Genomic DNA, 14,739 nt, shown 5'->3' with positions numbered 1-14,739 from the left:
CAGCTGTGCGGCTAGATAATAGGCGTATATGTTGGGTAGTCCCAGTCCCCCCCTGGGTTTTGGTCTGTACATGAGGGTGCGTGCTATTCTTGGGCGTTTGTTGTGCCAGATGAAGGCATCTATTGCTCTTTGTATGCCTGTCAGGTCCCCCCGGGTTACTCTTATGGGGAGTGCTTGAAAGAGGAACAGTATCCTCGGTAGCACATTCATTTTTATAGAGTTTACTCGCCCCATCCAGGAGATGGGCCTGTCTGTCCACTGCTCTAGTTCTGTGAGAAGGGTTTGGAACAGGGGTGTATAGTTGCGGGCAAATAAGGAGGATGTGTTCGCTGTTAATCGTACCCCTAAATACATGAATTCGTCAGTGGTTATTTTAAAGTGATACGTGTCGCGTATGTGAGTAAGTGCCGGGGGCTCTAGGTGGAAGGGCATTGCCACGGATTTGGTGTAGTTGATTTTATACCCTGCTATATTTCCAAATCGCTCTAGTATGAGCGTTAAATGGTGGAGAGAGTGCAGCGGTTCTCGGAGTGTCAGCATGACGTCATCGGCATATGCCGAGACCGTGAATGGGGTGCCCCCTATCTCGATGCCCTGGATGTGCGGGTGCTGCCTAATGGCTTGTAATAGTGGCTCTAAGGTTAATGCGAAGAGTAGGGGGGATAATGGGCATCCCTGTCTGGTGCCGTTTCCCATGGTGAAGGGTGTTTTTTGTGCCCCTGTGATGAGTATTTGTGCCCTCAGGTCAGTGTATAATGCTTGTATTGCTGTTACAAAGGTCTCTGGGAACCCTTGGAATCGGAGTAGCTCGAATAAGTAAGGCCATAACACCCTGTCGAACGCCTTCTCCGCATCCAGTGAGAGTGCCAGAGAAGGCGCCCCGGATGCTCCCATGTGCCAGACTGTGCTGACCCCTCGTCGCGTGTTTTCGTATAATTGGCGGCCTGGCATAAAGCCCACCTGGTCCGGGTGGACCAATCGCGGGAGTAGGGGGGTGAGTCTGGACGCCAATATTTTAGCAAATATTTTAAGGTCAGTATTGATAAGTGAGATTGGCCTGTAGCTCGGGGCTAGTGTGTCGTCTTTCCCTGGTTTTGGTAGAAGGATAATGTTAGCCGTTGCCATGTCGCTATCAGGTGTCCCGCCCTGCAGAAAGTGGTTACTAAGGGTCGTGAGTGGGGGGGCTAATACGTCCTTGAATTGTTTGTAATAACTGATGTCATAGCCATCTGGTCCTGGTGCCTTATTGCCTTTCAGGGATGCTATGGCTGCCTCTACCTCGATTTGTGTAATTGGTTCTTGCAGTGCGTCAGCCTCTGCTCCGTTCACTTTTGGAATTGCGAGCTCGGAGAGAAATTGGCGTATGTCTGACATATATGTCGCGTTGGTGGTCCGGAGTTGGGGGGAGTGATTGTATAGATCTGAGAAGTAAGATGTGAATACTTCGTTGATCGTTTCAGGTGTTCTGGCTAGTGTGTTTGCTGTTGTGCGTATTTTTGTTATGGTTTTGCCTTGCGGTCTTGGGCGAAGCGCCCTGGCCAAGAGTGTATCTGTCTTGTTTGCCTTCTCATAGAACAGTCGTTTGGACCAAAGTATGGAGCGTGATACCGTCTCCAGGGTGAGGTCTCTGATAGAGTGTCTGAGGTTGTTGAGTTCCCTAAGGTTCGTGTCTGTCGGGTTCGTTTTGTGTTGTTGTTCTTTTTTACGCAGGGTGGACTGTAGGTCGAGTAGCTGTTTTGTTTTGGCTCGTTTTTTCTGGGTGGCTAGTTTTATAAAATGGCCGCGTATGACTGCTTTATGCGCTGCCCAGGTCGTGGTAGGGCTAGTTTCGGGGGTTGTGTTTAACTCAAAGTATTCTGTGATGGCTTGTCGGGTCGTGGCTTGTGTTATGTCGTCATTTAAGAGGCTAGTATTAAGCCTCCATGACCAGTTGGCTTTGTAGCATAGGTTGCCTAATGTAAGTGTTATGTCTGCGTGATCTGACCATGTGATGCTGTTTATGTCTGTGTGTAGAACCTTGGCCATCCCTGCTCCATTGAGAAACATGTTATCTATTCTGGAGTAGGTGTTGTGTGGTGCAGAGTAAAACGTGTAGTCTATTGTGGTTGGGTGTTGTAGCCGCCAGGCGTCTAGGAGGCCTGTGTGTGTTAGGAATGTGTGTAGTTGCTTGTCTTGGCTCCCTCTGCCCTGTGATCGCACTGTGCCTGGTTTTGAGCTTCTGTCGACTGCCGGGCTTGGCACTGCGTTGAAGTCGCCTCCAACAAGAAGGACTCCCCCTCCCACCCCGGCCACCAACATCTCCAGATTTGCCCAGAACAGTTGGTCTGGTTCGTTGGGGGCATATACATTAATGATATGCACCTTGGTGGTGTAGAGGGTGCCCCCTATGTACACGAATCTCCCCTCTGGGTCGGTGTGAATGGTCGTAACGTGCAGTGGGCAACTCCTACGCAGGAGTATCGCCACTCCTGCCCGCTTACGTTGTGAGCGTGCTTCGTACACTGTCGTGTAAGTTCTGTCCGTTAGTCTGGTGGTCGCCGACCTGGGGAGGTGTGTCTCCTGTATTAGTGCAATGTCTACTTTCTTGGTCTTTAGGTCTCTCACCAGTAACCTACGCTTGTTGGGCGAGTTGAGGCCCTTGACATTGAAAGATAGTACCTTAAGTGCCATGTGATGGCGCAATCGGTGCAATGGGTGTGGTGTGGTCCCCAGTCCTCCGGGAACCGCAGATGGCAGTGTGTGCGGGATCGGTCGTGGGACCCTTCCCCGGCGGCGCGGACAGCATCCAGGCAGGGAGGCGTGACTGTGAGGTAGTACTTGTCTTAAAATATAGTGTAAGAGAAAGAAAGAAAAGTTGAGTATCAAAAAACATTGTCAATAAACATTTACATATACATAGAAAATAAACAGTTGATAACCATCTGGTCTTAACCTGTGCCAGATTAGAGTGGGGGTGTGCACCCCCTCCGAGTGGCGTGTGAAAGGTCACCCCTCAGAGTTGGTGAGTGCCCCGCGCCTGTCCACTGTAGTGTGGGTGGCAACCCGCTGTGTGTTATGGCCCTTGTACTAGGGTCTTGCGATGTGACCGAGGGTATTATTACCTGTTATGTTGTCTTTCCTGGGTTTCTATTGTTTCATGTCTACTGGGTGTTCGCCTTGGTGTGGTTTCCATTTTTGTCTATAGCGTGTATGTTTTGATGGAGTGTGGGGGAGTGACTTATGGCCTCCACTGTGCTGTCATTGGATGTGGTGGGTCAGAGCCCAAGCCCCTCGTCCGCTGTCTAAGTGTTTATGCTTTTTGCAGTATGTCAGCCTGTCCTTCACCCCCACCCCCACCCCCGTCCCCCCCCCGTCACATTAATAACGTTTCTAGCGTTGGTTACCCAGTCTAGCAGAGTTGTGACGGATAATGGCGAAAAAGTGTTTCCCTCAGTGTGTGCGTTCTCCATGTGTTTTAGTCCCCCAGGGGCCATCTTGCGTCCTTGGTACCGTGCTGTCATATTTTTTTTATGTTTGTAGTAAATTTTTTTTTTGGGTACCATGCAGTGTGTCATCTAGCCCTTCCCCCCCCCCCACCTCCCCCCAATAACGTGCTACCGCCATTTCCTGCTGTAGTTACATAGCATGTAATAGGCATGTAGAAAACAAAGGCTGAGCCAATAAAAGTGAAATAAAGTTCGGTTTGGTATAGCATGCTGCGTCCCTGTGTGAAGGGCCTTCCAGGCCCAGCCCACGACTTTGGTACTGTACCGTCTAGGTTTGTGTGCAGTTTACAGGGCGTAGTACCATGCCAACGACAGTTCCATCCTTGTCCATTAAGCGTACAAGAGAAAAGGAATGATGGGAAAGTCAAGTAAACGCAAAATAGAGTATGGTGCGACATGTCGCGGGGTCAGCATCTGGAAGAACTTAACTGTCCGGTGTGTAGAGCTTACTGCTTCGAACATTGTGGTCGTGCGGTCATGCTTCAGGTTTCAGTGTTCTTTATCCGCTTGTGCTGCGACCGTGTACCAGTCCCTTGGGAGGGGTGTGAGAGTCGGTCGAGCAGGTCCTGGCAGGGCGAAGTCTCGCTGTGCTGCGATGTCGAGGTCCTTGAGGAATTTTCTCGGGTCTCCTCCCGGTTGGTAGGCGAATGTCTTCCCAGCTTTGAAGGCCACAATTTTAAATGGGTGGCCCCAGGTGAAGCGGATTTCATTCTGCCGTAGTATATCTGTCAACGGCCTCCACTCCCTCCTTCTTTGCAATGTGCTCGGGTCCAGATCCTGATATAGGGCTATGGATTTACCCTTGTAGGTGAATTCATGGTGTCTATTGTGTCTCAGGAGGGCTTCCTTAGTTGTAAAATAGTGGAAGCATATTATGATGTCTCGCGGCGTATCTGTGTTCGGGCGCCGAGCACGCAGAGCCCTGTGTGCCCGTTCCATTGCCCACTGAGCCTTGGGTATGTCCGGCAATAAGTTGCTGAAGTATGCCTCCATGATGGGTGCCAGGGGGCCTTCCTGTGTTGTTTCTGGCCAGCCCCTGACTCGGAGGTTGTTCCGCCGGGTGCGGTTGGAGAGGTCCTCTACTTGCCTCTCTAGTTCGCTGAGGTGTTGATTTAGGGATGTGGAGTGTTGTATTACTGTGTTGTGGCCTTGTACTAGTGTTTCCATGCGCTGCTCGAGTTCTGCTGTGCGGGCGCCTAGGGCCTGGATCTCTGCCTTAATATCTAGGGCACTGCGTGTGATCTCTCCCGCCAGGAACGTTTTTACCTCTGTTAATTGCTGTAGGATTTGTGCGGTGGTATCCCCAGTCTGTCCGGGCAGTCCCCTGTCTGTGTCTGCAGTTGGGGATTGGGAGCCTTGTGTGCACGTCCGGCGGCCATCTTGTGCGGCCTGTGTGGATTTGGAGGCCGCGAACATGTCTGCCACTGTAGGGGAGGAATTGAGCAGTTCCCCTCTTTTTTTCCTGCGTGGGGTGGCACCGGGACCCTTGTGGGGCATGTAGGTGCCGGTTTGCGGTTGCGATGCGGTTTACTGGTGCTGAATTCAGCGTGGATGCGCGGGAGCTCTCTGATTAAGCTGCCATCTCTGTCGGCTGCTAGGCCACGCCCCCTTTCCAAATGATTTTATGGATACACGTTTAAAATGTTTTCAGGATATTAAAACACAAAAAATACATCATGTATAAACAAATATATAAATATATATAAAAAAATATCAAAATATTACAAAATGTTTATATTTTTAAAAATACTAAATCATTTATTCAAAAATATGAAATCATTTGGAAAGCTTATTCAGCAATATAATAATCTTTAAAAATGTTCTCTCTGAATTTTATGTAAAGCATGAACAGATAAGTCAACAATTAAAAGTGTGTACATTAAAATCATTTACATTGTTATATTTCTCTGATCAGTGATCTACATACAAAAGCGCTATCTTATTTCACTACACATTTACATGCTAGCTATGGAAGGGAAAAAAAAATATTGGACCAGTGAAGGCCCTAAGGAGAGAGTAACAATGAAAATGAGAGGATGCCCTACCTTTAATATTTCTAAGGATGAAAGACTAGCAGGTAAAAAATTAGTGTAGAGGGAGAATTACACTTATACAGCTGGTAAGGTATATGTACAAACGAGCTAAGGTCCAACTAGACAAACACACAATTTGTCTAAAATTCCAAATAATGTCGGAACTCCTGTGTATACTCACGACAGGTATAGCTAAAGGTAAAAATCACAGGGAGGAAGATGGAGGAACTGAGCCTTAATAACCATAAACCAAAAATGGCTACTGAAAAGAATCTATCCCTGTGTTACCTCAGCACTGTGGACTAACCACTAATGCCTACCTGAACCAGTCTCCCTGCCTAAAACTAAATAAAAATAAACTAGTGCATACTAAATTAAAGTGCTACCATGTGAAGTGAAAACAAAGAAAGAGAGCTCGACGCGCGCTTCGGCGTGTCAGCACATCGTCGTCAGGAGCAGTGCCTCTGATCTGCCTAACTTACTTGTATATATACCCTTGACAATTATTGTGAAACAGACTGCAGCTGATAGGGGTGTGTGTGTATTTTCCCTTTCACTCTCTATTTATTGGTGAATTGTATTGACAATCAAGATAGAGGGGAAGGGATTCAGCCGTATGTTAAACCCCGCCCCTGTTATGATTGGATATCGTCACAAGGAGAGCAATGCTTAGGTTTCTATTAGATTGAAAAGATGGATTATCACCTAAATCAACTTTACTTACTGATGTTATAATAAACCATATAGATATCTCAGTTGCATAAACCTGCTATCTAGTTCTTAAGGTGCATTATTATACATAGATTAGATTTATCAAAATTAAAAAAATGAATTTAAAAACAAAAAAAGGGGGGGGGGGGGGGGGAGGAGGCGGATTATCCACTAAATCAAAAGTTCTTATATTATACCCCATTGCATCTTTGGGGTCAGTATTCAACCTGCGGTGTACAATTGTTTGCTATAATGAACATATATCAGAAATAAAATACAAAGATTTCTATCAGAGGGAAAATGAATTATCACCTAAATGAACATTTCTGGTGATATAGTGAACCATCTATATATCTCAACTGTATAAGAGTCAGCTCTCTAATTTATGAGATGCATAATTATACATAGATTTGGTCTTATTATCAAAATAAAAAATAAAAAAGTGGATTATCTACTAAATTAGAATTTCTAATACTGTACCTAATTCTATCTTTTAGGGTCAATATTCAACCTGCAGTATACATTTGTTTACTATCATGATCATATATCACATACAAAATGCAGTATTTGTAAAATTACAATGTAGCCAGAAAGGGTGTCATTTGCACTTCTTTGTCATGTGGGCTACCCAGCTAAGTATCTCAGAGGTTCATCACACTGCCAAAATAGAGTGTCAGTGGCGAGGTCTCGGTTTGACAATGAGGCAGTAACGTCATACACTCACATGGGGCGGTGGTATTCCGCCTCCACATTGGCGTGTCGAAAACCAGAGGCCTCGTCTGGTACCCAAGGATTGGGCAGTGAGTTCCGTTGAGTGAAAACAAACACGCCCACTGTCACTCATATCATCATATGTGAGGACAAGGGACCATTTAGTGTGTACGTGGGGGTGTCGGACAGACATTCCCCCGAAATGAACAGATGTAATAAATACAGAGGTGAATGTGGGCATATGAGTCTATGTAGTAGATTCTTATGGGGGTCCTCAGATGTAACACCAACACCAATATTTTGTTAATGACTTTTCATTGTGCTTCATTGAGTCTGTCACCAGACTATTGTGAAAGTCCTCATGTCTGATATATACAAAGGTGACAGTGGGCATGTTATATAATATGATTGATTCTACATTATGCTGCATGAGGTGTATATTAATAAACTCATATAGGAATCCCTAGATATAACAGCTGTACCGCTTGGGTCTCACTTGGTCTAGAAAAGCCTAAGAGATAAGGAGTTTCCTGAGGCATATTAATATATACAACTATTTACATATACCGCAATGATTCATAATGTCCTATAAGGTTGTTATGTGAACATAGGGTATAATCTCTTCAAAATCTGTACATGGAAGCTATAAAAAAAGCTAAAAATTAGAATTCTTCATTTAAACCTTGTGGAGAAAAAACTTATAATTTATAAATCCAGTAGGATTCTCTCTGTCTCGGCCTTTGATACCAGTCACTCCTTTGTTGGGTTTGTGGGATGAATTTGATACCCATGAATCTAATTCTACTTGGGGAGTTAGCGTGATGTATCTTCAGATGACGTGAGATAGTCTCGAGGGGTCGTCTTACAGAGTTGACATATTCCCTGATTCTAAGTTTGATCTGATGAAAGGTTTTCCCAACGTATTTTTTACCGCATAAACAAATGAGTAAATAAATAAACCCCTCCGTTCTGCAGTTGAAAAAGGAACAAACTGAAAAGGTTTCCACATTGTTGTTATCTGAGAAGAGTTTGGAGTCCCTCTTAATATATGTGCAGTCACTACAGTGACCACATTTGTAAAGTGCCCTTGGGTAGATATTGTTTTTGAGGTCTGCTGAGAGGGGCAAGATGGCTCTGTATTTACGTATCTCTTAGAATTTTTCCCCTGCGTGCAGTCACGGAGGGAAATGGAGTAATCACTTGTTTGATGATCAGATGTCAAGATTGGCCAATAGCGTCTGAAGATATTCATCAAATGTTGCCAACCGACATCATATGTGCAGTGGCGTCTCTAGGATTCATTTTTAGGGGGGGCACATGGTGGGCCAGGGACAAAAGTAGGGGGGGCAATTTTTACCCCGCCCTCACTGCAGTTTGACCCCGCCCCTGACACATGTTAAGCCCCGCCCCCGACACAATGTGTTTTTTTTTTTTTTTTAAATAAGCCATGGTGGAGAATTCATTATTTTCTACCAAGGATTATTAAAAAACAAACACATTTCCCTTGATACAGTCCACACACAAACAGACTGCTGAGTATTTACACACACAGAGACACAGACTGCTGACTATACACACACACACACAGACACACAGACTGCTGAGTCCATACACACATGCAGACTTCTCAGTCCATACACACATACAGATTGCTGAGTCCACACACACACACACACACACACACACTGCTGAGTCCATACACACACACACACACACACAGACTGCTGAGTCCATACACACATACAGACTGCTGAATTCATACACACACACTGCTGAGTCCATACACACACACTGCTGAGTCCATACCGACATACAGACTGCTGAGTCCATACACACATACAGACTTCTGAGTCCATACACACATACACACTGCTGAATCCATACACACATACAGACTGCTGAATCCATACATACACACTGCTGAGTCCATACACACATACACACTGCTGAATCCATACACACATACAGACTGCTGAATCCATACATACACAATGCTGAGTCCATACACACATACACACTGCTAAATCCATACACACATACAGACTGCTGAATCCATACACATACAGACTGCTGAATCCATACATACACACTGCTGAGTCCATACACACAATACACACTGCTGAGTCCATACACACACACACACACACACACACACACACACTGCAGAGTCCACACACACACACACACACACACACACAGACTGCTGAGTCCATACACACATACACACTGCTGAGTCCATGCACACACACTGCTGAGTCCATACACACACACTGCTAAGTCCATACACACACAGACAGCTGAGTCCATACACACACACACACACACAGACTGCTGAGTCCACACACACACACACACACACACAGACTGCTGAGTCCATACACACACACACACACACACACACACACACACACAGACTGCTGAGTCCATACACACACACACACACACACACACACAGACTGCTGAGTCCATACACACACACACACACACACACACACACACACAGACTGCTGAGTCCATACACACACACACACACACACACACACACAGACTGCTGAGTCCATACACACACACACACACACAGACTTCTGAGTCCATACACACAGACTGCTGAGTCCATACACACATACAGACTGCTGAGTCCATACACATATACAGACTGCTGAGTTCATACACACACACACACACACACACACACAGACTGCTGAGTCCATACACACACCCACACACACAGAGACTGCTGAGCACATACACACACACAGACTGCTGAGTCCATACACACACACACACACACACACACACACACACACAGAGAGACTGCTGAGTCCATACACACAGACTGCTGAGTCCATACACACATACAGACTGCTGAGTCCATACACATATACAGACTGCTGAGTTCATACACACACACATACACACTGCTGAGTCCATACACACACACTGCTGAGTCCACACATACACACTGCTGAGTCCATACACACATACACACTGCTGAGTCCATGCACACATACACACTGCTGAGTCCATACACACACATTGCTGAGTCCATACACACACACAGACTGCTGAGTCCATACACACACAGACTGCTGAGTCCATACACACACACAGACTGCTGAGTCCATACACACAGACTGCTGAGTCCATACACACACACACTGCTGAGTCCATACACACAGATTGCTGAGTCCATACACACACACACACACACACACAAACACAGACTGCTGAGTCCACACACACACACACACACACACACACAGACTGCTTAGTCCATACACACACACACACACACACAGACTGCTGAGTCCATACACACACACACACTGCTGAGTCCATACACACACACACAGACTGCGGAATCCATACACACACACAAGCTTCCTCACTAGCAGACAGACAGACACAGACACACACACACAAGCACATTAAGCCTACCTGTCACTGGAGCCTGTTGCTGGTGGTCAGGCAGCCATCTTCCATCCTTTCAAGCAGCATGGGCTGCTGCTTAACGGCGTGGGCAAGGTTTATGTGTGGGTGGCGGGGCTTCGTTTTGGGGCGAGGCCTGTGCCGGGGAAGCTGCTGGGTGCTGAAAACAACCAGCACAGTTCCAGCTCCTCTCTCCTGCATTCCCTCGAGCTGTCACACACTGTAACAGCCCGAGGCAATAGAATGTAAGCACATGGCCAGCAAGTTGCTGGCATTTGGGGGGGCCCAAGGGGAGGCACAGCATGATGTAGGGGGGGCTATGGCCCCCTCTGGCCCCCCCTAGCAATGCCACTGCATATGTGGTTATACAGCGAATTGGATTGGAGTCAGGGGTTTCTGTCGCTGCTGATTGCTCTAAGGTAGGCTCTCCTCAGGACTCTATTTGGGTACCCCTTCTCTTTAACGGATCTCCGAAGGTTCCAGGCTTTGATTTTAAAGTCCTCCAGGGTGAAGAAATTCCTGCATAGCCTCAAGTATTGGCCTATAGGTATGCCTGCTTTTAATGGTTGGGGTTGATAACTAGTCCAGTTTAGTAGACCATTAGTGACGGTCTTCTTTCGATACAACGTGGTTGTGATCTTTCCACCACGTTGTATGGAGATTGTCAGATCCAGAATATTCAGCTGTTTACCACCGAACTCACTTTTTCAAATTATAGTCATTCACATTGAGAGTTTTAATTGGCTCCTCAAAGACTATACTAGATCAAAGTCAAATAACAAAGATATCATCTATATATCTTTTCCAGCAATAAATAAATTCAAAACAAGTTTTTAATTTGGGATCTGCCATGATGTCTCCTCCCATGCACCTAAATATAGGTTTGCATAGAAAGGAGCACAAGATGTCCCCATGGAAGTCCCCCTAATTTGATGATATATAGTGCTGTTGAAGATATTCTTTGTGAGGACTAGTCTAAGGAGCTCCAAGATTAAGTCTATGTAGGGGGCTGGAGTATTGAGTTATTTTGCTAGAGTAGTTCTAATGTTGAATATCCCTAATTTATGGGGTACAGAACTATATAGTGACTTAACATCAAGACTACATAGTGAGGCATGTTTCGGCACTTGGGTATCCTTCAGGAAGTTCATAATTTGCTTTGTGTCCCTAATATATGAGGGTAGTTTAGAGACAAAGGGGGACATTATTTTATCTAAAAAGATACTCATGTTTTGTCTAAGATTACCACACCCTGACACTATAGGCATTCCATATGGATCAACCAATGATTTGTGTCTTTTGGAAGACTATAGAATGTGTAAATTACAGGCTGTTTAATCAACATGAAGTCAAATTCATTCTTAGTGATGAACTTGTTTTCCACAGCTTCCATTAGAATAGATTTGATCTCAGTGAAATAGTGGGTGGTGGGATCCTGAGTCAGGATTTGGTACGTGCCCCTGTCGTTTAATAATCTATATACCATCTGTACATATTTTGAGTGATCCATAAGCACTCTATTGCTGCCCTTATCGGATGGTTTTATTACCAACTCATAATTAGACTTTAGCTGATTTAGTGCCACTCTCTGTTCTAGAGAGATTGTTACTGGGTTTAAAATCCAAAATGTTTATTCAGTTTTTTCAATGTCTCTGCACACCATTTCTAAGAAGATTTGTAATATTTTTGTAGTCTTTAAAGGGTGGTGTGAATTTGCTTTTTGGAGCAAGATTAGTATTTGGAATATTACTTGGTCTAGTCCCATCACTAAAATCAGGGAGGTCAACCAAAGTATCAAGGCAGTCTAGATCTTTTATTGTTAGACATATGCTTTGGCCTTTTTATGAGTGTGATATTTGTGAAGGGCTAACTTACGGGCGAACAGATGTAGGTCTTTGGAAAAACAAAAAGAGTCTGTGTAATATAACAAGGCGCTTAACAGTGATAAATATATATAATACAAGCAGCTCAACACACGTGCAGGTTTCCCCACCCTAAACAAACAAATACTGGAAAACAAGGGTGAACTTGGTGGATAGAACCGCCACAAAAAGGTCACTCAGTGGAGCGCTAGAATCAAATATCTTACCCCTAATAACAATTGGGGAAAACAAATGACACTTGTAAATCTGACAGTAGGTCAAAATATGTGTAGTGCCACCTCCCCTAACCGATCGAAACCCGGAAGTGTATGAAGACCGCGCGTGACGTCATCACGTTGCGTAGCGCTGTGTTTACAGCGGTTGCTAAGCAACCTTCATGGAGACCAGTGTGAATAACAAGTGATAGCCAGCTGCTTGCTGTGCATACAACGAAGGATGTTTTGAAGTAATAAAGACAGGACAAGGAGTTTTAGACAAACCGGTCCTCCCCGCGGCTCAGCCACCTCTACACGGAGCACCCAGATGACATCACTGACCTTTTTGTGGCGGTTTTATCCACCAAGTTCACCCTTGTTTTCCAGTAGATGTAGGTCTTTGGTCCAGGCGAATTCATTAAACGGGGGTGTTGGGATGAAAGAAAGGCCTTTGGTAAGAGTCTGAATCTGAATGTCTGAGAGGTTCACTGAAGACAGATTAATGACTTTTAGGTCACTATTCTTTAGCGACGGGACCTCCGTTGACCCCTGCTTCTCTGGGACTGTCTTGTCCTGGGGCCCTGGAGTTCTTCAGCCTGTCTAAACCCTAAACAATCTACCCCCTTACATAGAATACTCTTAGTGGTTGTTTGAGTCGGGTTATTTACAGTATTAGAGGTCTCACCTTCATTATCAGTAGACTCATTGCAAGTACTGAAATGATCAGAGTCTATCCTCACTTTTCTTTTGGTTTACCGATAGACTTTATCGGTTTCAAAGTCAGCTGTGTCTCTTATAAGTGTATTGTGCCTCTTAACCTTTATTTGGTGAGATAACCTATCCAGATTATTCTTTCATTTGAGACTCTCAAATTGAGGATCCTCTTTAAATGTTTGAATTGTCTCAGTTTCAGTGTCTAGTTCTCTTTGGATATCTGTGAGTTGTTGTGTTTTGTACTTACAGATTATAGACATAAAGGTTGCGGAACATTTAGCTGCTGCTTCCTCCCATTTTTTCCTAAACCCTTCAATCTCAATATTCCTAGGGGGGGGGGGGGGGGTGGGGGGGGGGGACTAATACCTTAAGACCCCTTGGAATTATGTTTCTTGAGATATAAGTGTCCAAAGTGGAAAGTTTTCAGCTTGTTATAATTTGCTTCTTAAATTTTTTTGTAAGTATATTAAAACTGGTTTGTAAGTCAGGGGTGAGAGGGCCTGAAGGGAGGAATTCCCGGAGAAGATCGTATCAGCATCCGAACAACACTGTTTGGGGTCTATTTTATTAGATAGAAAACCAGCCATAACCCAGATATGGATATTAGATTGGATCCATAGTACAGATAGAAGTGGGAAATATGGTGCAATAATACTTAGGATATACTATAAGAGGTAACTATGTAACTATGTTTCAAATGAATGCTTCACCTTTTTTTTTTAAAACAAAAAGTGCTTGAAAGTTGAATGTTAAATATAAGTAATTTTGATGGATTTGTAAAATTTCTCTCTCCAGTTTGTTTCTACCATTTGTACGCTAAATTGTGATAAGCAGTAGACCGTTCATTTTTTGGAGTGCTGTTACCCTATAGAGGTCATATACAGGGAACCTGTGAGTATCCTTTCATTTGTGTAAAAACATGTGTTGCGTGCATGCACATACCACTTACCATATGTCACTAATACAGCATATATTTTTTATTATGTTCTGTGTTGCACTGTCTTATTATGTATGTCTAGTTTGGTTATGTTTATTATTATTTATATTATAATATTGCTGTAATACATACCTTTGTGCCACCTGGGCCTCTGTAACCCTGTAATAAAAAAGAAATAGATATTATGTAAGAAACCCCACAAACTAATCCTTTTAGCCGCTTTGCATGCTACTTTACTGACAATATTAAACAGTTAAGGAAAGAATTATCACCCCCTCACTCCACTCTCTCTCAATCACACTTGGACCACACCTTACCTGCCCTTCAGGACTTCTCCACAGCTAATGAACAGAAAGTGGCTTTGCTTCTCTTTTCCTCTCATCCCACCACTAGTCTGCTTGATCCTGTCTTATCTTACCCTATCAGATCTCTCTCCCTGGTTTTGTGCTATCCTTAGTGCATATCTTCAATTGCTCTTTTAACTCTGGCATTGCCCCTGCTCCCCTTAAATATGCTACTGTTGTACTGGTCTTTCTTTTCCAACTATCCTCACATATCCCTGCTCCCTATTTCCTCAAAGCTTCTAAAAAGACTTGTGTTTACCCCTTTGGCTTGCTTCCTTAATTCCAATTCTCTCATTGA

The 14,739-nt window shown here is 44.5% G+C and overlaps 1 protein-coding gene across 1 annotated transcript in view; it reads right to left on the bottom strand.

The window, feature by feature from the left end:
• LOC134609441 (collagen alpha-1(VI) chain-like) overlaps positions 1-14,739 on the bottom strand; it is a 153,267-nt gene that overhangs the window by 84,967 nt on the left and 53,561 nt on the right. The window contains exon 12 of the mRNA XM_063453117.1: positions 14,230-14,256. Within this exon, the coding sequence (XP_063309187.1) occupies positions 14,230-14,256 (27 nt within the window). The remainder of the gene's footprint in view (positions 1-14,229; positions 14,257-14,739) is intronic.

Source organism: Pelobates fuscus, chromosome 4 (assembly GCF_036172605.1).
Source record: "Pelobates fuscus isolate aPelFus1 chromosome 4, aPelFus1.pri, whole genome shotgun sequence".
Lineage (NCBI taxonomy): Eukaryota > Metazoa > Chordata > Amphibia > Anura > Pelobatidae > Pelobates > Pelobates fuscus.
This window is presented reverse-complemented; position numbering and strand designations above follow the sequence as displayed.